Source organism: Melospiza georgiana, chromosome 6 (genome assembly GCF_028018845.1).
Source record: "Melospiza georgiana isolate bMelGeo1 chromosome 6, bMelGeo1.pri, whole genome shotgun sequence".
NCBI classification, from domain to species: Eukaryota; Metazoa; Chordata; class Aves; order Passeriformes; family Passerellidae; genus Melospiza; species Melospiza georgiana.
In genome coordinates this window covers 47,672,112-47,695,953 of record NC_080435.1, presented here as the reverse complement: position 1 = coordinate 47,695,953, position 23,842 = coordinate 47,672,112, and the positions used below count along the sequence as shown (strand labels likewise).

The window sequence follows — 23,842 nt, the reverse complement described above, 5'->3', positions numbered from 1 at the left end:
TAACCCTCCACTGCTCCCAAAGTTCAGCTGAAAGGAAAACTTGAGCACAGTCTTGCACTCATGGACTACTGACAGGAGGTTTAGGATTTCAGTGCAAGTATAGCTCTTTTGTCTGTCAAAAGGTGGGATTCTTTCCAAGCATTCAGCAGGGCTGCTTTGCTGTTTCTGGACATGACACAAGAATCCCACTGCAAAAACATTTTAACACTGCAGAAACTGTTATGTAAAAAATCTTAATTTTTTTTTATTGGAATGACCATGTTTCAAGTACATCAGGGGATCCTTCAGTGGTAAGAAAGAACTTTCAGTTCAGGCAGTAGTACTTTGCAAGGCCAGTCACATCTTAAACTGAAATATACACAACAATCACTGTTTTATTATATGCATTGTCAGCATGGATCAGTATTCTTGGTTTGGTATTTTAGGGTTATTACCTCATTTTTTAAAGCTGTTTTAGCTGAAATTTGAAAGGAGAAATTTTCAGCCTGGGGCAAATAAGCAGATACAGCCTGTCAAGCTATGAACATCTGAAACCAAGACTATTAACAACTACTGGACTCAATGCCAGCACTCCTCACATTGAGTACTGGTAAATGGAGTCAGATTTCAGCTTCTCTCCTCTGAGGCTGCCAGGGACAGTTAGTCCAAGAGTAGGCTAGTAGAGCCACTGGATGAAATATAGCACCAGGCTCTTTAAAATATAGTATCTGGGACATGGAATAATCAGAAGTGGTTGTTACGCCTTGTAATGAGTAAGTAAATCTCACAGTCCCCACCAGATGTACACAGAAGCCATCATTTTTGCATTACAAAGATGCAAAAACTTATTAATTTAATAATGTTAATTAATAAATAATTTGATCAGTTTAGTATTTCCATTTTCCATTTAATTGTTTAATACTATGCTTTTTATATAATACTTTCTCTGCAATAGCGATGCTTCTAAAAACAAGTGACAAAAGTTAGGGAAGCAAGTATTTTCCAGTTTGAAAACATCTCCCATGTTCAGACGTTTTATTTTTATAATCTTGATATAATACTGGTGGAAAGGCAGTAACTGGATAGACAATTTTGGAGGAGTTATGTGCGTACCATACATCCTGTGTTGTATGGTTGAGATACCTCAACAGAACAGGTGCAGTGCTTGGTGGGAAACACCTTCAAAAGTTTTACCAAAAATACTATGAAACCCTTAGGTAGTATTATTAATTTCTGGGATGACAACTGCATAGGCACCCTAAACCTGAGGTCTGGCATATAAGCAAATACGAAGCAGAAAATCTCACTGACTTTAAATAGCAAAACTCAATCTCTCCACAGGAAACTGTAGAAACGGATACATGTACATGCATTTTTAACATATATGTGTACAAACACACACATTTAATACTGGAGTGTGAATAATGGATTAACACAAGACATTTTATTTCATTGATCTTTGATGTAACTTAATTAGACTCTGTGTGAACACTACTGCTGAGACATGACACTGTGAATTAGCAACTTGTAAGGATAGAAGCGGTGGCATTCAAGAGCAACAAATCAGAAATTACTGTAAATAAGAAATAGAGAGAAAAGTCATTTGAGTTATCTGTTGCAAGGAAATGAGGACAGCTTTAGAAACACCAGCTAACCTCCAAAACGTAACAGACTGAGCAGCTTAACTGAGATGAACAGGTCTGATGTGTTTTGAACCGCATCTCCCCCAACAACACTATCAATGCCTCTGAGAGGACAGTGTCTCCCTCGCAGCTGAGGGGACCAGATGAACGCGGCCCAGGCAAGGCAAGGTGAACGGGGCACATGGATGTACGGCCCCAGCGAGCTCGCCCACTCCTATCTTGCGACCAGCAAGCCCTTGCCAGGCACCTCCTGAGCTGCGAGAACCCTGCCGGCCGTGCGCCCTTCCAGCGATCACCGAGGCTGCTTTCACTTCAGTACAGGCGCCCTCTTCCACCTCCCAAGAGGCCACTACGCTCTCCGCCCGCTCCAGGCCCCGGCCGAGGGGAAGGTGGCAGCAGGCGGGACCCCTGGCGCACCGGGGCCCGCGCCACCCGCGCTCCCGCGTTGTGGGCCCCTGAGCCCGGTGACCGGAGCGCACGGCCGCGGGCGGCAGGCGGGCCTGTCGGTGTGTGTGCCGCAGCCGCAGCCGGCGCCGCGAGTCGGCACGCACAGCCCGCGCCTCCCGTGCGGGACGGCAGGGACTCAACGGGCGGGCGGCCGGGACTCTGCGGGAATCCCCCCGTCCCCGGCCGTGCCTCGCCTCTCCCTGCCCCGCCGCATCCCCCCGCGGGGATGCCCCGCTTCCCATCCCGCTGCAGCATCCCCGCGCTAGGCTGGAGCCCGGCTCCCCCCCGGCCTCCACTGCGAGTGGGTCAGCCCACGGCCGCTCCCCCTTCGAGTACGATGGAAGCCGCCCGTAAGGCGAGGAAGGGCGCCATGACCCCTCCCTCAGGTGATTGCCAGCTCCAGTGGTCAATCAGCGCCGTCCCTTACCTCTCGGCAGCCCAGCGCCCGCCCTCCCGCGGGGGTCGGGGGTCAGCGGGAGAGGCGGGCGGGAATGTTTACAAACAAGATCGGGGAGTAGAGGGGCCGGGGGGAGGGCGGGGGGCGGAGCCGGCGGTTGGCGCAGCCGCCGAGCCAATGGGGGCGCGCGGCGCTCGGCGGAAGGGTGGGGGCGGCGCGCGGGGAACGTTCTCTGCCCGACGGCCGCCGGGGCTCGCGGGCGCGCGCGGCCAATGAGCGCCCGGCCCGGGGAGGGAGGGGGCGCGCGCGCCTGAGTAGGAGCCGCTCCCCGCGGCGCTCCCACCTCCTCCCCCCGCGGCGCTCAGCCTATCCCGGCCGCGCTCCGCTCCGCTCCCCGCTGTCGGGCGGGGAAGGCGGCCGGAGCCCGGGGGAGGGGAGGCGCAAGGACATGGGCTGGTTCTGAGCGCCTGGGGAGGGAAGCCGTCGTGCGTGTGCCTCCCTAGATTTTAATAACTGTTTGTTGTTGGGCGGTGTAGGTTTGGGGTTTTCTGCCCCAACCTCCGCCCCCACCTCCCACCCCGTCTTCCAAGAAGGCGGAGGGGAGAGCGGCAGACCCCAGCGCGCCTGCATGGCTCCTCTGCCCCGGAGCGCCCCTGGAAAATAGAAGCCGTCTCGGGCCAGGTGACATCCCCCCGCCGCCGCGCTCGCACTCACGGGAGCGGCAGGGGCGGCGGAGCCGCCTGTGAGGACATGGAGGGAGCCTCGGGGGAAGCGGAGCTGCCGCTCCTCACGGTGAAGCACGAGCTGAGGAACGGTGAGCGGGCGGGCCCGGGGGTCGCGCGGGGGCGGAGGGGCACGGGCGGCCCGCGCCGAGGAGGGCACGGCTGAGCAGGGAGCGAACGGAGTTGGTGGGGCCGGTGGGGAAATCTCAGTGGCGGGGGGGAAAAAGAGGATGAGCTGGAATATAAGGGCAGGAGCGCGTACGATGGGGGCGGGGAGGGGGCCTTCTCTTATTTCTGAGAAAAGTAGTTCACTTCGACTTCTGCTCCATGCCTGGCTTCCCTGTCCCACTTCCTGGTGGTATTTGACGCTTTTGAAGGAGATAAAGGGTAGCCACCCTCTCTTATAAACGCTATTTTTTTGTAAGTTGTGTGTTTGATCGACTTCTCTATCTATGTTGGGGGGGCGGTTTGTTCCAGTCCTAAATGAAGTCGTTTTATGTGACAGCTTTTCTGTGACCGCGGTGAAATGCCGGAATTGTAGGGAGGGGAATGTGCCGGCACGTAACCACGGAGTTATCTGGGTTTTCAGTCTATGGATTTCTTGTAGCTCGGTAGTTACTTGACGACCCTCAGGAGAAGTGAAATATGAAGAGAAATATGTATGACCTTTAAAGATCCAACAGAAATTCTCCGTTGTAGGTTGTTGTGTTGGGGAAGAGCTTTATTTCTTTTTAGTAGGGATTCTCTGCTTCTCAGAAGTTTCCAGGCAACTTGAACACTGCAGTAAATCTAAATTTTAACATCAGTTTAGAAGAGCGTGTAAAACACAATCAGAACGTATATTCTCTGTATTGATTAACAAGGAAGGTGCTGTTAACTCGTGTCCTTCACTCCTTTTCTGTCATCATCTTTTCCCCCATGCTGAAGTGAGAGTGAGCATATGATGCCGTTCACTGCAAAAGTTTGGGAGGGCTGCTCGCCGTGTTAATGTATTGGACATTCTCGAGGGCCGATGCAAAGGCAGGTGCTGGTGCTGGGTCCCTCGGTGCCGTTCTGTCCCTCGGCCCTGGGGTCGGGGAGCTGCCCCAGAGGAGCACGGCTGTCACCGCTGCTTGGCGGGGCGAGGAGGAGGAGGGAAGGGGAAAAAAAAAAAAAAAAAGGCAGTCTCGTGATACCTACAGAAATTGAAGGGACTGTAGTTTCCCTCTTTCAAGGAGGAGCTGCTGGAAAACATAGTTGTCTCGATAGGTGTTGCTTCGTTTAAGTGTGGAAAAGGTAAGGGGAAAGGAAATGGGACGTATTTATTCAATATATTTACATAACATAACCATGTCTCTTTTTTCTATATTACTTTTATAAAGGTTGAGAACACGTATCCCAGAGGGGTTGTTATTTAAAGATAGTTTGAGGAATAAGCAATGTAGCATAGTAAGCAACTTTGATTTTAATCCTGATCACATATATAGTTGTATGAAGTACCAGCTTTCATTTTTATTTTAAAAATTCTCAACCTTGTTTGTCTTCTAAGCTTCTGAAATTCGGTTTAGTAGGAATAAGTTGCTACTCCCCTCCTTGTTCTCATCTCCATATTCAGTTTAGAATACTCTGCTTTCTGAAAAATGCTTTCTAGCAATGACTTGTCTATTTCTGGAGCACCAGGGTGGAGGAGGGAGCTGCTCTGTCATGTACTCCTGGGAGACTCCTACTCCCGAAGGTGTCAATAGTGTCATTGCTAAGACGTGTGGAGATACTGGTTCAGGACTTCTCTATACAATGCACAGAGACACAATAATTTGAGGAGAAAAGTTGTGGTCACCTTCTGTTGATACAGAAATACATAAAGGTATAGGATACTTTGGATGTTCAAAGGATTTTCGTACTGGGTCTGGTTGTGTGGATGCTTAGCTGCTGACTAGGGTCAGCCCACCACATCTTTAAAGCACATGCAGGATGTTTATTTAATTTTGCTTCATTTTGGGAAAAAGAATGAGAGGACAGGCAAGAACTAGAATTTGGAGCAAGCGGATCTTTGTTGTTCCTAAATATATTCTATAAAATGAATATCCTTTATTATGCAATTTGTTTAGATTCCAGTGTTTCCCTCATCTCTGTGTTCTTTCTTTGATGCTGCTAGGTCTGTGACTAATTTAATAATTTAGAATTACAGATTGAAAGTAGCTGTCAGTTGGCAGATGAAAAAGAGGTTAGTTTCCAGAGTGCTTTGAAAGAATTTACTATTGTAGTAGAAATAGTGGCTTCTTTGAGAAGGGAGTATCACTTCATATTTTGGAAGCAGTTACTTGAACCCCACGGTAACAAGCTGACTAATTCAAATCAGCTGAATGCAGGTAAACCCACAGTTACACTTTGCATTTGCAATTACACGGTCTTGGGATTGCTTTAAAAGTGTTAAATGAGTTAGGGACCGGCTTTTATTATAGTCAAGTGAGTAAGTGAACAACTTTAGAATTTAAATTTAAGATGAAATGAGGATCTTAAAGAATGCAAAAGATGATTGTTGTTAGCTTCAAGCAAGTATGGAGGTATATGAAAATGGCTTAAGTTAGGGTATATGCAGTGCTGTTTCTGCATAGATCAGCTGATTGTTAACCCTATCATAGCTTGACTTCTTTTAAACTTTGAAATTACAGTGCTGGCTTTGATATGTAGGGCCAGGTTTAATTTTAGCATTTTATCTCATAGACTTAGAGCCCTGAAATTCCTCTGTTGTATGACCAAAAAGTAATTGCTGGAAAAACATCACTTGATAGGCATGTAGATTGGGTCTGTGATAGGGAAGGAACACTTGAGTGCCTCTGTGTGATAGCATGTGATGTGCTCTGTTACAAATGCTGGGCACTGCTCTGTGTGTATATATATGATGTTTTGCAGATAGGACACAGCAGTGACTTTTAGGACACATATCATTTAATAATGATATTCTTCTAATTGTATTTGTGAAGTTTTTTATTTTCCTAACACCCAACCATTTTTGTTCTTAATAGAAGGCTCATAATCCAGCCACTTCAGAAAAGTCACTGTCTTACTTGTCTCACTTTGGGAAGGAAAATGAGTCTTTGGGGAAAGTGGAATCTCTTTTCAGGAAGTAGAAGCAAAAATATGCCAAAGTTGAAATAGTAGGAAGTGGTGACTCTCTCTGATTTTCACTGAATCTCTCCAGTGAAAATAATAAGAAAATGACGTTTTCTTTAGTGTATATTTCTGGAATCTTGTAACTGGAAAGGTTTTATTTTTTGAGGGCTAACTTTCAGAGTTAATGCAACTTTTTATCTTTTTGCAGACCTTAGAAAATACATATTGTTTGCACTGAAAAAAGAACATTGTTACATCTTAACATTTCTGTTGCTTGGTAATGCTTCAGAACTGAACAATGGCAAACATAAAGCCTATCAGAGGAAACATTTTACATGATAGAGAAGGATATGGAAAGAGAAGAAAAGGCTTGTGATATCAGAAGATAAAAAGGAAGCAGAACAGTTAAGAGTGAGATTTTCTCCCCACCTCCTCTTGTTTCTGGAAAAAAGGATCAAAGGATCCTGTAACTTAAGTGTGTGTGAGTGACTGGCAGGAGGTTGCCCATCTTGTGGCATGCTTGTGAACTCCCTGCTCTGCCCAGGGAGAGGCAGAGATTCCCAAAACTGGGATCTTGAAGGGAGCTTGAGACATTGTGTGTCTCATACGGGCAGTGGGGTCTAAATGCATTCTTTTGCTTTACAATAGCTAAGTCTTGTTCTTTTCCTTTTAGCAAGACTGTTTTGAAGAGGCTGCTGGATTTGTTTTAATGTTATCACAATCTTTAGGCTAAAGAACTTGCTTTAGTTTGCAGTTTGCCAGGCATGCATGAGAAAAGGCACGTAGGGCCCAGAAGTTCATGTAGCAACAGACTGCAGAACTCCAAAGGCACAAGAATTTGGAACTTCCCCTTGAGTCAAACTTATAATTCAGTATGAAACTGTAAAAAGCTTCAGAAAATAAATATGTGGATTAGCTATAGTGTTTAATATTGCAAATTTTTGGTTATGCCTTCCAGAATGGGATCTTCAATTAGAATGGATTTATTTGTAAACTAGAAGGTTCATGTTACATTCTAGGGAATTGTGAAAATTCCTATGACTAAAAAACATGATGGATCATGCACTGAATAGTGAATTCAGCCTTCACTGTGGAGGTACATCTGGCGCCTATACAGTAGCTTATTTTTTCTTTTTTTAAAAGGAAACTTTATGAGACTTAAAATATACTTTTAAAATCAACATTTCTGTAAGACAGATTTTTTTTTTGTTTTACTTACTTACAACATACAGATGTAATATTTTATTACATACTGAACAATATACTATATATAATAAAATAATATAAAATATGTAAATAATAACAATTTTGTATATTGTTTAGGGATCAATAGGTACTAATAGTTAGCTATTTCAAAGCTTGGATTGCTTTTGCTTCTATTTTTCTCTTTTGAGCACTAAAATATATGTTTTCTTTAATTGTGGGAACAACAAAGAGTATTTTAAGTTTATTAATAATCTTTAATACCGCTGCAATCTCTGGATTTTACTCTTTACACAATCAATATTTTCTAAAAATTCATTGTACTCTAGGAATTTATTGTTATTTATCTTCTGATAGCCTTGATTATGAGGAAGGACAGCTATTGATCTTTCCTGGGTTGTGTTTGTGGCTTTTTGTTTCTTTTTGTTGAGTGAGATTTTTTTGTTTGCTTACTTTTCTCCCACCGGGCTTTGGAATCCAACAAACCTGGCTAAAATGATCTGTCCAAGGCTCTGGCACAACTGATCGTTTTGCTGTTTCATCATTGTTTCAGTGATTTTCTGTAAAATGTGTAATATAAATGAGGACTAATCTTCATTGTCAGCCTGTTTATTAGCTCTGATCCAATGTATTCTAAATGTGATGGTTTAAAAGCTCATGCTTAATTCCACAAAACAATCAGGAGTCTTACATGCCATGTTAATACATCTTAGGATTTTATTCAGAAGGCAGTTCAAAGAACACTTGCTGAAATTCCTTAACCATATGACAAGGCTTGGGTATCTGAGGATGCTTTTCCAATATATTTTTCATGTAAGTATTTCTGTTGTATCCCCATCATTACATAATTTGGTGTCTTATGGTAAACATGCTCTCTGTCTCCTCCCCCCTACAGAATCCCAACAACGAGGTGCAAGTTCTGCTGAGATTTCTTTGCTTCTGACTCAGTCTGTAGATAGGCAGACTGGTTTGTGAAAGACTCACGTTACATGCAGTCAGTTTATTTGGGTTTGTTTTGTTTTGGGATCTATTGTGGCTGTTTCCTCTTCTCATTTTCCTGGACAGCTGTAAATGTTTTATGCTGTCTTGGATAGATGGTTATAAAAGCTTTACCTGGGAGAGGATAATTCTTAAGTTTTCTTGTTAAGGTCTGCATAACCAAATATGTAAATACCTTCCATCAACATGTAAGTTATCAGTTGCCCTATTTTTGTTGATAAATTAATTTGTGTTCTCTTACTTTTGATGCTGTGTCCAAGGTGCCTGTGACTGAATTTTTATAAATTATTTCATTCATTACTAATGATAGGGAAAACTGAAGTTGATTCATGTCTTGTACTTAGATATAATTTTTTATTTGAGAGGATATGCACAATCTTTAAGTATCTGATTGTTTCAACTCTCTTCAGCATTAGATTATCTGTAGCAATTTTATTCATTAGCATCTTGTATAATTACATTTTGGTTTTTTTTTTTTTTGCAATTATGTGACATAGAGTGTTGCTACACAGTAAGTTTCTAGCTGACCGTGGAGGTGCCTCAGGGTTCAGTCTTGGTGACCTCATAGTGATTCAGCTCACAGTAATGATAAAACTCATGAAGTCACCTCTGCAAGAGAAAAAGAGCTGCTGCTGAGTGTGAATGGATCTTAACATGGAGCAGTTTCCAGTCCAGACTACTGAGTTTGTGTCATTAATCTCAGATGTCTGGACTTTTATATTTATTTCAGCTTTCTATATGCAAGTAGTGTCTTTGCTGGGATAGTCTTCTATGTTCTGTTTTCATGATGGTAGTGCCTGTTTCTTATTGTGTGTGTTCCACCGCATTTTATGCTTCTGAATTTCCACATGCTGTATTCCATGCAGTGTACATGTGTGCTGTTATACATACATGTACATACACACATGTATACGTACTATATTAGCTGGTACTTCTGAGATCTTTGTCAAGTTTGGCTTCTAAGCCTTCTAGAATGGGATCAGCAGCTTTGTGAGAGCTTGAATTTTTTCCAGATGTTTTTCAAATTGTAAATTTTTTTTTCTCAGCTCAGGTGGTCTTACCCTTAAGCATCTAATGTTCTAGAGAATCAGCAGTTACCAGCCCAGTTACCTCAACTGATACCCTGAAGTTCAGAGCAACATGAACTGCATATTCTTTTCTTTCACATGAGTTCAGAACTCTGTGTGTGTTTTACTTTTGCTCTACATTCTTTCTTTTGCCTAAGAAAAATATTCTTAAGATATTATGGTTTTTAAATTCCACTTAAGGCTTGTAAGATAGTACCCTGAGCTGATTAAATGGTGCTCTTGTTCAATGACCTGACACTTATTCGGTGGCAATGGTCTCTCAGATTACAAGGACTGCAGGATACTTTTACTTCCTTCACAAATAGTTCTAGTTGCTGTAACCAGTAACAAAGTATAACTCTATATAGCAGATAACAGATAACATATGCATTTTCTTCAGCGTCTAATAAATAACAGTTGCATAGTTTCTGTTGCATGGTGTCAGGGTTTTTTTCCCCCCAGAAGGAGTGTGCACCCTCTCTCCACTCTGAGTAAGGCATTAACGTACAAGTTATAAAGCAACTTCTGATCTTTGATGCTGTGACCTCAGTAGATCTGTTAGGTGAGTGGGGATGGGCCGTTCTCTGAAGTAACAGTTCAAGATCAAGTTGATACTGATACTAGACATTGCAACCTAGTATTTGGAGTATTGCAGAATGTCTTCTAATTTTCCTTCTTGTTTTCTCTGTCCTAAAATTGCCTGAGGTTCATTGTTCTGCTCAATGAAACTGAAGAATTGGTCTTATGTTGCAGGGACAAGTTTCAACTTTCAGGCAGAGCTCAATCTGGTTCAGTAGAGGAAGCTCTAGCTTTGCTTGTCTGCTTCAAGACCTGTATGCTGTGGGGTCCAGAAGCAGAGGACAGAGCACATTTTAACTTGAGAACAAACACTGTTGAAATGTTATTTCTCAAGATCTTAGAAGTGCAATTAAAAGCTTACAGAATCATTGCACAGTACCAGCTTGCACAGTTGTTAGTTCCCTTGAGGCCTTCTCGAAGTTCAGGTGTAGTGCAGATGGCAGTCATGTCTCTTCCATCATCTGGAGATCCTCCATCAAGGAGAACTGGATAGACAGTCTGGATAGTCAGGGGACTGAAAATGACAGCTCTGGTCTTTGGGCACTGGTGTCCCTGCCTGTGGAGGGGAGGCTTGTCTTTGCAGTGGTAGTATTTCTGGATATTTCCTTTCTTCCTGCCTTCAGAGGTGATGATGGTGACTAGTATCTCTGTTTTCTCTTTATTTTTATGGGGACTATGATGTCCTGGCCTTTCCATTTGCTATTTTTTTCTGAGTTGATGCGTTATCTCTTGCTGTTGCCCTCAGCTGCGTATTCTCTTTAACCATGTTGGTTCAATGCTGATGGGTGTGGACTATAGTAGAATATTAGTAAATGCAGGATTCTTCTAATTGTGCCAGTATGCAGTGAGCTAATCACCATTTCCAGCACAGTGATGTCTGTGAGGTGTGAGAAGCCTTCCACTGTTCTGTCAGTCCTAGTAGTAGTAGTGGTCTCATTGCAACCCTTTAAAATCCTCAGTTTTGGAACAGTTTTGTAACTGCAGAGACCATCCCTGGTGAAAGGTCTTCAAGAAATGGCCATTCAGGTTCCTGGGAGTGGTGAATAGAATAATTGATATTTTGAGATTTATGCTTCTGAAAGCAGGTTGAAGGAAACGTTGGAATGACAACTTTTATCCTGGAGAAACTGCACTTCACCTCTGTTAGAGTGTCAAAGTGCTGCAGCTGCTTCAGCAGATGAAGGCAAAGGACTGTCCTAGGGGAGTTATTAGAAAATGGCAGAAACAGGTTCTTGAGCCTGCTTTTTTTGCAGTAGGACTTCAGAGATGGACTGAACACTGCAACTGAGCCTCTTGGAGCAAAACCATTGCCATGTGGCAACATTGGGAGGAGCACTTTCTGGGAATTGTTCATCGTTTCTTACAGCTTTGAAGATTTGTTATTCCTATTTTTTAATGAAGGATAATTTTACTTCTTGCTTTATGGGGAGTAATTGTGAGAGAGTTTGTCTCATGTGTCCTGTCATACTTGTGTGTGTTATGCAGCATCCTTTAGCTGTCTTGTGGAATGGCTTTTTTCCTCAGTATAATGTAAAAAGAATGAGATGGGTCTTATTTTGCATAAGCACCACATGTTTATTTGTGGTGTCATTTTCTCCTTTTATTATGAAAATAATATTCCAGTAACCTTCAAGATTTTTTTAGGATAAGGCCATTAAGCATTCTGAGTGGAAGTAAAAGTGGAATTAAGGGAAAAGTGCAAAATTACAGCTCACATTGAAACAAACACATAATAATTCAAACTAGATAGCACTTAGCTTTTCATTCTGTAGCCTCATGAAAGTGGAAAAGGTTTTACTTATGTTATTGAATGTGAGTTTATGGTACAATTTAGATGAATAGATTGAGTTTTAAGGCTTAATCTCATTTTAGGATTGCAGCCAACACTGCAAATCTTCAGCATGTTACTGGAGAAGCAGCATTTCTCTGGGTTCCACTCCTCCTGTAACTTCCTTAATCCTACCATATTCAGTTCCAAGAATATGGAAGGATTAAGTGACTGTTTTACTTTGTAGAAGGGTGTTTAGTTGAAAAGCCTTCTGCTGACACTCTTATTTAAAGGATGTGAGAGAACCTTTCTGGAGTAGTCCATTGTGGAAGATCCAAATCACTGGATTTCGAAGTGAAAACTTTCTTCCCACCCTGAGTTCAGCGCTTACTTAGCTGGTGTCCAGGGAAGTTCTGTGTCCTGAATCTCTTCAGTGATGTTCACTCCTTCATTAAAACATGGATACTGTAGCCCTGGTCTCTTTAGAATAGCCTGTACTTCTGGTGTCCCTGGCAGGAAAGATAGTGTTTTGAAACTGTGCATATTGAGTACCATTTTCAGTACTTGTTAAGAAGAGTAATATGAAATACTAAATTGTAATAATAAGTATGTAATATTAAATATTAAATTTGCCTTTTGTGACAGAACATACCCTCATTGTATAGACACTCAGTTTGTCTTACTTTCTATAACTCCTTTATTGGCACATGACAGTGGCCTCCTTACTGCTGTCTTCTTACTGCTGTGATGTAGCTCAAGCAGGAGTATTTGTTCTGTTTGCAGTCAGGAGCAGTACAGTGAGCTTCATTCAGCTCCTGTGGTGCATATGGACTCACTGGCTACTTGATGCTGCATCCTTAGTTGTGCTTATGAAGCTGCTCAGTGAAGTGGATCAGGAGACTGAACTTGAATTATCAAGCTTAGTTTTACTGTGTTGTCTTGCTGCTTTTTGGCCTGGATCATTTCATGAAGGCTTTTGCTGAATGGTTTGTAGTCATGTTGATGCAAATGGATGCATAATAGTATGACAGGAATCAAAGATGGAAAAAATAGCAACTGCATAAGGCTTTCTTATAGGAGCTTAGGAAAAAAAAAAGGTAAACAATAAACCAACCCTGCACAATCCCTTTTTTCAAACAGAGGTCTTCACATCCCTGCTTAGAAAAATGTATGTTAGACAAAATAAATACCCAAAGTGCTATAGATTTTTATAAACATAGAACCTCCTGCTTCCAGATTGTGCAACAAATGACACAACTTTGTAGCAGCTTAGATTTTTTCCATACTTATAAGTTATGTAGACTTAAGGTAATTTGTACTTGGTACTAATGGAGAGTCTTTAGCAATCCTGTGTTAAATGCATGAACAGCTGTTGGAACTCTGTTTGTCATTTCATATACTAATCCAAAAAGAAAAAAGAGTATTCAGGGTGCTAGGGCTAAGAGATAGTCCAGTTCCACCTTGTCTGTAATCTCTAATCACATAGTTACAGACAGCAATCAGGCTATTTTCAGAGGTGCCCAGTGGTACACTGGAAGATGGTGTATACAGACTAGATGGGCTTCAATTGCTGTTCTGGGATTTTATACCTTTGGGTACACTGATAGCAGCAAGAAAATTGCTTTCCCTTGCTTTTCAAGTTGAGTACAGTATGAAATTGGGATGTCTTCTTTGCACTGCTTATTTAATTCAATTGCTAACTTGGTTTTGCTGGGGCTGTAGTAAGATGTCAGAGTGATCTTTTGGTGTACTACATATCTGACGTGATTTTTTTCTTTTTTCCCTTCAGCAAATTTGACAGGCCATGCAGAGAAAGTTGGCATTGAAAACTTTGAGCTCCTGAAAGTTCTTGGAACAGGGGGTAAGATGCACTATTTTTAAGTTAAATGTTGGAAGCATTACTCTTATGTGTGATTTTGTTTTCATGCTGAGGTTTTGGTAATTGGAACATTCTTTAGGAAGATACCACTTTTGTATTGCATAGCAGATTTTTTTCAATTTTTATTTTCACAGATATGCAAAATTGGAGGTCACATGCTGTAACACAGCACTTTTTTTGGAAAAAAGAAAACATGGTTGAAAATTTGTGACAATTTAATATAGCTTGTGAAAAACTTAATCTGTGTTAAGACATGGTTTTGATAATTATGTTGAGTTTACAGACTGTGTTTGGGGGTAAAAAACCCAGTAATTTTGATACATTATTAAATAAGATGCTCCATTTTTTAACTAATCTGTTTTAGGGTTGCTGTTGGCTCTATAACTCTTGTCCTAGTCAGATCCTAGTATTTTTTAAGATGAATAATGTTCATTGTTGTGTTGTGGGTTTCAGCACAATGTTGGAGATTTCGAAGATGTTGTAGGATTACTGACTGTAATGAAAAAAAACTTTGTTTCTGTTTGCTAAAGGGATACACAGACAAGACCCATATACAGACAAGACTAATGGTTTTATTCTTTTTAGAGTGTTTATGCTTTTTTATTTTTTGGTCAGTATTAAGTTAGCTGCATTGTTGAGTAGATGGGGATAATCATGAATGTGGACTGTCATCAAGGTCTGCAGGAGTTTTATGCAGGTTAAATGATATTAAATTTTTGGGTATTATCAGCCATGAATAGCTGGCAGCGAGGCTGTAATTCATATAGATCCTTTTACAAATTAATTAAGCAGTTAAATCACTTGAGAGGATATTTTTCTGTTTCTGAAGTAAAGTTTGTAGAGTTTAAATTTAACTGGCTAAAAAATTGAAACCTTGCTGTTAAATCTCAATAGTTAGATGTAGATACAAGGAAGCATTATTATCATAGATAAATGTTGCATATTCCTAGGTAGAAGCAATTTTCTGAAATGGTCAGTGTGGATCTGAGAGGGGTTGACAAAAATAAAATTATAAACAATTATGAATTTACGTGAGGGTGTCTTTCTGTCCTGTTGGTGGAAACATGGGCTGGATTTGTAAATTTTTTGAATTTTATTACATTTGCCATTGGTATGAGATCACGCTGGTGTTACAATTCTTGCATTTGGGGTACAAAGTAAATTTGTGATTTCATAAGTAAATTTGTGTTTTCAAGCTCAGACTAGTAGTGGCCTGACTTCCTCTTGTCTTTAGGCAGTACCTCTGAAATAACCTTACTGTTAAACTGTTGGCAGTCACTCATTGCTACCTCTCATGCCCTCTTTTCTTTGTGAACAGATTGGCCAAATTTTTCTTGGCCTGGAATACTCTTAACCATAGCAGATAATAGTTAGGCTTGCAGTGCAAAGCTATTCTATTCACTCAGGTTAACAGGATGATTTTTGAGGGGCCCCTTTCAGAAAAGGCTACTTCAGTGGGTTGACAAGGGGGTTAAAACCTCTGTGTGTTTGTGTGAAGTAAAAAAAGAAGTTGAGTAAGCATGCCTGTCTGACTTCATCCTGCTCTAGCAGACTTGCTGCTCCAGAAATGTCTTTTGTCTAAGATAATCTAATCTTTGTCTAATATAAAGGATTCCTCAAGCTTTAGGAATCCAAGGATTCCTTGGGTATCCTGGAATGGCATTTGTAGGAGGAGTAGTTGGTGTTTGTTGTGGTGTTTGGTTTTTTGGTTGGTTTTTTTTTTTTTTCCCCACTTTTTTGATATGCAGTTTTGCTCATAGCCTGAGGTTTTTTGCTTCAGAAATCTAGACTGTCAGGGCAGTCAAGAAGCTTTGTTCAGTCTCAAGCCTATGATAGCTAAGACTCAGGCACTAGATGTGTCAGAGGTTGCTGCTTGCTAATTACTGGATTTCATTAAATGCCAGTGACCTGATCAGAATGAAGCTAGTTCCTTTTGCTTTTGGTAAGTGACCATCTGTCAGCTGGCAATGTTTGCTGCCACATGGAGTTGCTGAAAACAGGAATCTGAGGAGGTCAGACCTCAAAGAGGTCCCTTAATTGCTTGGGCCAAGACACAGTCAGTTACACCTGCGTCACCCCTGGTGGTGATTCATTCTGAAAAGCCTCAGTAGCAGAGATTCTGCAACCTTCCTAAGATATTTTGCTGATGAAGTTTTATTTCCCAACTTGAGAAACATTCTGGTCATTGCTATAAGCAAATAGAGACAAGCCACCTTTACTCTGGCAGTGAAAGCTTTATCCTGGTGTGAGCTTTTAGGTCACATAACTAATGCTCAATAAACATGTGATGCTGTTTTAAAATGCTTCACTGTGGAGTTTTGCAGCATGCAGTGTTTTCAAACCAATACTTAATCGATCTAATGCAAGGGAGAATGTGTTGAAACCTTACAGTGACATTAAGTGATTACTGTAGATGCTGTTGAAGCTAATTACAATATTTTAAATACAACATTCTGCCATGAAGCAACTGGAATAACCACAGAAGATACTTAAAACATGTTAAATTAAATGATACTTTGCTTCAGGATATGTAATTGTGGTAGTTTTAGAGACTCAGAGGTGATTCTTTTCAGGTACCAGCAGTGAAGGTTTATTTAAATCTTCATTTTTAAGCTTTATGTTTTAAAAATAAAACATTTAAGATTATTAGAAATAGTATCTGTGTATGCTGAATTTTCTCTCGTGGAAGCCATTTTTTGTCATAACTTTTTTTATGCTGTGGCTTAACATAATTTCATACTTACTGTTTTCTTTATTTGAATTGCTTTCTTACATTCTTTTGTCTGCTTTCTTCTAATATATACACTCAATTGGAAGCATGCTTGTTATATTTTGCTTTTTGGTATAAAATTGTATCTTGCATAAAATTGTATCATATATGCTTTCTTCTTTTGACCTGAGTCTCAGTGGGAAGACAAGAAAGCAAAAGTCTGAGCTGGGTCCTTTTATGTTGTGTTAGGGGGTAGTAATAGAATAAACTGATTCATTGAAGAAATCAGTAGCACTTTACATCAGTGAAATGAAAGACATGACACTGTTAATGAAGCTATAAATAGTGTACTTGTTGCTTTGGGAACAAACTCTTACTGGCTTGACTTCTGACTGGCCCATGTTCTAGTCAGTGTACTGAGTAGTATATTGAAATGGGATAAGTCCTTTTCTCTTTCTGTTACTGTTATAGCCTTGCTAATGTGGAATTTTCAGATTTCCTGTCCATGTTTGTGTATCCAGCTTGTCCCTCCTATTCAGTTAAAGCTTTTCTCCCTGTGACAGGGAAAACTAGAGTCTATTCTGTAGAAGAAGGTTACTTTTCAGCAAAGAAATCTAATTGCTTCCCAAAGCCAGGAAAGGAACAACAGGAGAAGGTGGCTGTGTTGATTTATGCACGCCTACTTGGCTTATTTGCTTCATTCTTTGAAAATGTGTTTCTAACCACTTGGCTTATTTGCTTCATTCTTTGAAAATGTGTTTTTAAAATAAGAAAAACACTGTAGAGTGCCTTCTGGTTTATACATTTTTCTACCAATGGATTATTCCTTTTTTTATACTGAACTTACTTCAATAAATGCCACTTTTGTTCACTCTTTCAGCTGTGGATAAAAAGAAAGAGTACAATTGGTTTTTGAGCATGTGCACTTATAATCCATTCTACCTTTTGAACTGCAGTCCACTAATGAAGACTAACAATAATGAGAAACAAGAATCTAACTACCATATATGAGAGAATGTTTTATATGTGCTCTTCTGGATTTAAGTGCTTATGTGGGCAGGATAGTCACCTTATATGTGGAAGATCCCTAGTATCTGAAGGATTTATTCATATGAAGGGAACAAAATTAGTGGGATGAATGTCAGATTTAAATAACCATATCAAAAATCTTATTATATAAGAAAATATAATGAAGTTTCATTTAAGAGGTCAGAAGGTATTTTGATAAAGTTAAGACTGTGAAATGAAGTTAGTTCTTTCAAAGCATATTGAAGAAAATGCAAAATATTCTCTCATAAAATGAGGAAAAATAAAGAAATGGGGATACTGTGCTCAGGAGAGTGAGACAAATTAGGGAGTGTCTAAAAATAATTCCAAACTCCAATTAAATATTTTACTTCAGTTTCTGCTGAGGACAGCTAGAATGTATACTGAATGGTAGGTGGGATGGCTAATTGGAGACAGGGCTTGGAAATGGAAAATTGGTTTTCTGCATGAAGAACAGACTGAAAAGAGGGGACTGTGTTCAATCTAAGAACCTGGACAAATTTTTCCTTTTCATACACCAGAGAATTCTGAAAGAATGTGTACATTAAATTGGAGACCAATAGCGAAGATTCTTATTGGAACTAATGCCAGAAGGAATAGCAAAACCAGCCTTACATTTAAGAAGGAAAGGAGGAAGTAAGATGATGATCCCAGGCAGCTCTTGGTTGTTCTGATTTCATCAAACTTCAGTGGAATGCAGTACCTTTAAAGAAATTTTTGAAGAAAATTATTTACCGTAATTTTTTAAATAATTAAAAACTAATGGTATCCATATCCAGTGGTAGATTCTCTTGCATTTGAGAGCTGCCTTCCTTTAAAAATAAACAAAAAAAAAAAGTTAGGCATGTATTGTCTACTAGAACTATTTGCTGTAATAAATACTGCAATAAATTTACCTTTAAAAAAAAGAAAAAAGAAACAAAATCAAAATGCTGACATAAAGTACATTTTAAGATGCAACTTACCCTTTCCTGTCACTTTTTCCCTTTCGTATTAATCATCACTCACTTGTTTAATGGGAGAGGAAATTTATTCTTGGAGTAAATAATCATGTTGAAAAAATTCCATTAATGATTCTTGCCTATCTGATATCTAAGGAAAGATGACAGAGAATGCCCTGTTTTTAAGAGTTTGGTCATAGACAATAAATTGGAAATATTTAGAATGCTATTATTTGAGGTTTGTTAAGGTTTCTGTTTGGCTTTCCCACCCCCATATTTAGCTGCTAGAGCTATGTGCTTTTCTAACTTTGTCAATCCCAATTTTTAATTCATATGGACTGATATTAGCACAGTAAGATTTCTGCCTCCAAATTCCTTATGCAGACTAAATCTAAATCCAAATTGCAGAGCAAAGATATCATTAGGCATATATTGTGCAAAACTACAATGAAATTTATTCAAATCCTGAAATATTTTGTACCTCTGAGCCTTTTCCTTTGTAGTCTCATGATTATTCTTACACTGACAGTAAAAAAAAAGTGCTTTAATAAAGTGGTGTCATTTATATCAGCACTTAAAATGATTAATTTAAAAATTATGGATGCAAGTGTAAAGTTTTGATGACTTCAGGAGTCCACAGAAACCATCCAGTGTGCCATAAACAATAAGAATTGTGCTCCTTTTTCTCTGTAAGAATCAGCTGCTGTGATGCAGTGCCTTAATGTGCTTGCATTTGTACAGAAATAAGAAAGAAGCAAAGAACATTTCATAGTTTTCACTCATTGTCTTTCAGCAAGTGTGTATTTTAGACTATTCTAATGACCTGCTGAATTGTTACTTAGAATGAGATGTATTACTATGAATATAAATATTTATGTATATAATTATGTTTAAGTATACTTACATGTATGCTTATATATACTTATGATATATTACTATGAATTTGTATTAATGGGAAGGGCAGTAGTAAAAGGGAAGTTTTAGCACCTAATTATATTTTTCTATCTCACTAATTGAGTGCAAATTTGGTATAAATTGCTGGTGAAATCTTAGTCATCATAAAGGCTGATAACCATTCTTCAAATTTTTATTTTATTTCTCTTAAGCTGTCAGGTCAGTCTAACAAAGTCTGTGTCTGTGTATGTAGTTTTTCTATCACTTAATGTATTTTCAATGAATTTGGGAGGTGGGTATTTGGTGATTGTGTGTGTTTCATTATGGGGCATATATTGCTGGCTGAATACTTCTGCCTGGGCAGTAGATCAGATGTACATGAGAATGAACATTATGAGAATGCTCATTATGAGAATTAACATTAAAATGTTGCTCTTTGAGAAGTTAAAAAAGCTTTACTGAAGTACAGTTTTCAGGTGAGAGTATTGCAATTAGCTTATGTGCTCTCTTCTTGCTGCCACTCAAATAAATAGCTTTTGCAGTGTTGTCTTTTAAGTAGATTTCTTGTGGTGCTATCAGAGATTCTGGTGTTGGATATATTATGAGTCATTTGATTAAAATAGTGCTACTTAAGATTTATTCTCATAAAAAATGCTGAGAATCGTCATCATTCTGTCAGTCCTTGTCAGATTTCTGAAGAAACAATTTGTACCATGGCAAAGTTCTTTATGGCAATAAAAGTATAGTTTCTAGAGATTCTTACAGTTACTACACTAACCAGATTATTTTCTCTGATACTACATGAAAAGCTGTAGCAGGTACTGCATTCTCTCACCTAAGATGTGTTATTATATGTTTTTATAAAATGTGATTAAAGATACAGGTAACTGAGTGTTAGAGTCATGAGCCTTTTGTTCATTTTAGTTTAACCTAATGTTCTCCAACATTTGTGATAAAATTCCTGTTCCCTGGTGATGAGTAGCTGATGACCATTCAGTCTGGCTTACGTATGCTTGAGATCTCGTAACTGCAAAGTTGGAGAATGCAATGCAAAATCGTGAGACTGTCCTGCATATCTCACAAAATAGAAAGGTGTCACCTATTCTGACTCTATTTGCTATTCTTGAGAGATATGTTATGAAAACTTATTTTATGAAAGCTCTTTTTGCAGATAATTAGTTCTCTAAAGAAGGGAGGCATGATTCCTTAGGGTACAATGAGTCAGGTAAAGAACTGCTTAAAAAGAATTGTTCAGTGTATGAGCAGAATCAGTTCTGTATACTCACTGAAGCAGAACTCAGATCTAGGAAAAAAGCTCACATGTCATTTGGTAGTTAAAAACTCTAAATTACCCATCTGGAGAAAAATCCAGAAAGAATCTGGAGTTACACGTGATGCTTACTGGGAGCTCTGTATGCTATAGCTTCTTAAGGGCCACCTAAATTTGAGTGTCTCACATCAGGACTGTATACACTTGTCCAGTGTATGTTCAGGTTTGAGATATTTGAGCATTCTCTTTGAGAAAGTAGTGTGAAGGTAATTGCAAGGGTTGGACAAAACAATGAGCTGGTTAGTTTTTCTGTCACATGATGGCTTAAGGAGAGGCTTACAGTGATGGTTTCCTTAGTGAGCTGGTAGCAACCTGCACTTTGGGGTCTGCCTGAGCCAGAGATTCTCTTTAGAGTTTGGCAACACTTGCTGTGCTTTCCTCTCCCTCAGGGAGTTATGTAATCTTAAAATTCATCTGCATTTTTGACAGCTGCAGTATCATGTAACAGTAGTTCCACAGCTTTAACTACATACTTGTTTGTGTGCTTTGCATAATTTTTAATGCTGATACCTAATGATTTAATTTGTTGTTGCCTTAGTTATTTTGTTTCTAAAAATAATGAAAAATTGTTCTTTACCAAGTTTTTGATTTTTTTCTTCTTTAATTCTCTGTAAGAATCTTCTCAAGTACTCTACTTTCTCAGGCTAAACAAAACATGGCAGTATGTTTAGTGCCATTCCTGTTTAGCAGAGTTGTTTTATACTTTCCTAATGCTTTATAATTTTTTTTTTTTTTTCTGATGGGAGCAAGATAGTTGGGGACAGAAGAGAGAAGGTACGAAAACAGTGTGCTTCATTCAAGATAGGAGCACACAAAGATTTCTACCACAGCATAAGGGATTTCTGGCTTTGTGTTGAAGGTGTGGGTACGCTTGTGTAATTTCTTCAGTACTTTCCTTGAAGTTTATAACATTCTCTTTGGGGTGGTCTTTGGTAACTTCAGCTGTTTTTCTCTCCTCAGTTCTAACACTATGTGCTATTAAGATATTTCACATGGATTGTGTGTTTACTATTTGAAATTTTCTCTGCCATTTTATTTTTTCATCTACTTGGCATTTTGATACTGTGGTAGAGTTTTTAGCAGTCAGCTTCAATTTCTGTTGCATTGGATAATTTACTAAAACAAGCAAATTCTTTTCCTCACTTGTTCATATATGACTGAATCAGGCAGGATGAATTCTAGTGGTGACTTGCTTTCTCTGAAAAAGCTGAATTTTAGCTTTTAGCTTATAGCTCCCAATTTTTGAGAGGATTCCCCCCTTTGCACTCATAACCTTTTAGTGTTTTAAAGACCTTTCTGGTAAGAGAACCTGTTAAGTACCTTGATCAAAAGAAGTCAACGATTTCATAGTTCCTTTCTCCTGATTCTTTGAGCAATGACTATTGCCATCTACAAAAGTAACACTCATTCTTTCACAGAATGTCCTGTTGTGTCTACTGCAGAATCACAGGATGATTGGGGTTGGAAGGGACCACTGGAGGCCACCTGGTCCAGCCCCTTTGCTAAATCAGGTTAACCCATGCATGGAATTATGTGCAGGAGGGTTTTGAATGGCTCCAGAGTTGGAGAATCCACAGCCTTTCCAGGTAGCCCATTCCAGTGTTCTGTCACCCTCAAAGAAGTTTGCCCTCATATTCTTAAAGAACTTCATGTTTCCAGTTTGTGTGGGTTGCCTCTTACCCTGTTGCTGAGCACTACTGAAAGGAGTGTGGCCCCATCCTCCTGACACCTGTCCATAAGATATTTGTACACATAGATGAGATTCCCCTCTGTCTTCTCCAGGCTAAAGAGAAGAAATAGGCTTCTTCTTATTTCATGTAGGAAATACTCCAGTTCTCTAATCATCTTCGTATCTCATTCTTCATGGAAGGATGCCAGATTGTTCAAGCATGATTTCCCCTTGGTGCATCCATGTTTGCTATTCCTGATAACCTTCTTTTCCTCCACATGCATGCATAGATGTTCCATCACCTTTCCAGGGATGAAGGTGAGGCTACTTGGCCACGATTTCCTGGATCTTCTTTCTTGCCCTTTTTGAAGACTGGTGTGGTATTGGCTTTTCTTCAGTCCTCAGGAGCCTTTCCTGCTCTCCATGACCTTTCAAAGATGATGTAGAGTGGTCTAACACTAACATCTGCTAAATCCCTCAGCACTCATGGGTGAATCCCTCCAGGGCTCATGAATTTGTGGGTGCCAAGTTTGCCTAACCCTATCTTCAACTAAGGGAAAGCCCCCAGGGCCTGGGATTCCTGAGGGCCAGCCTTAGCAGTGAGTAAAAGCAAAGGTGTTCAGTAACTCTGCTTTCTCTGTACCTTTTGTCACCAGGGCACCTACTTCATTGGGCAGTGGGCCCACATTTGCCCAAGTCTTCCTTTTGCTGCTGATATCCTTGAAGAAGCCCCTCTTGTCCTTGGTATCCTTTGCCAGATTTAACTCCTAGTGGACCTTTGCTTTCCCTGACATATAGCTGCAATACTCTGACAATATTCCTGTATTCTTCTGAGTAGCCTGACCCTTTTTCCACATTCTGTAAACTTCCTTATTCTGTCTGATTTTTGCTAGAAGTGCCCTGCCCATCCATTCAGGTCTCCAGCCCCTCCCTTTGTTTAATGTCTTATTCACAGGGATGTCCTGATCTTAAACATAGAGGGAAATGCTACTTGAATATTCAGCATCTCTCTTGGACCCACCCTACCTTCTAGAGACCTAACCTATGAGATTTCTCCAAGCAGGCCCTTGAAGATTGGTGCCAGAGTTATTTTTCCTGAAGTCCAGGGCTATAATCCTACTTACTGCCATGCTTCTTCCATGCAGAATCCTGAACTCCACCAGCTCATGGACACTGCAGTCAAGGCTGCCTCCAGCTATTGCATCCCCAACCTGTCCATTTTTGTTTCTTAATACAGGGTCCAGCAACACATCTCTCCCTGTGGGCTTCCCACCACCTATGTCAAAATTACCAGTGCTCTGCAGGAACCTCCTGGGCTCCTGCATGCCAAGCTGTGATGCCTTTCCAGCAGCTGTAGTGGTGCTTATGAGAACCGTGGGCCTGTGATGGTGACAGCTGTGACAGCTGTCTGTGGAAGGCCTCATCTACCTCCTCTAACTAATCAGTTGGCCTGTAGTAAACACCCATAGCAGTAA

At 40.1% G+C, this 23,842-nt stretch overlaps 2 protein-coding genes across 3 annotated transcripts in view; one reads left to right on the top strand and one right to left on the bottom strand.

Annotated features, from left to right (window-relative positions):
- Positions 1–2,583, bottom strand: part of DGLUCY (D-glutamate cyclase) — a 48,869-nt gene extending 46,286 nt beyond the window's left edge. For both annotated transcript variants that reach the window (XM_058026861.1, XM_058026862.1), the window contains exon 1: positions 2,497–2,583. The gene's annotated coding sequence lies outside the window, so the exon portion shown is untranslated. The remainder of the gene's footprint in view (positions 1–2,496) is intronic.
- A 156-nt stretch (positions 2,584–2,739) lies between these two features.
- RPS6KA5 (ribosomal protein S6 kinase A5) overlaps positions 2,740–23,842 on the top strand; it is a 67,275-nt gene continuing 46,172 nt past the window's right edge. Inside the window, exons 1-2 of the mRNA XM_058025633.1 lie at positions 2,740–3,280; positions 13,687–13,758. Of these exons, the coding sequence (XP_057881616.1) occupies positions 3,217–3,280; positions 13,687–13,758 (136 nt within the window). The 5' untranslated portion in view covers positions 2,740–3,216. The remainder of the gene's footprint in view (positions 3,281–13,686; positions 13,759–23,842) is intronic.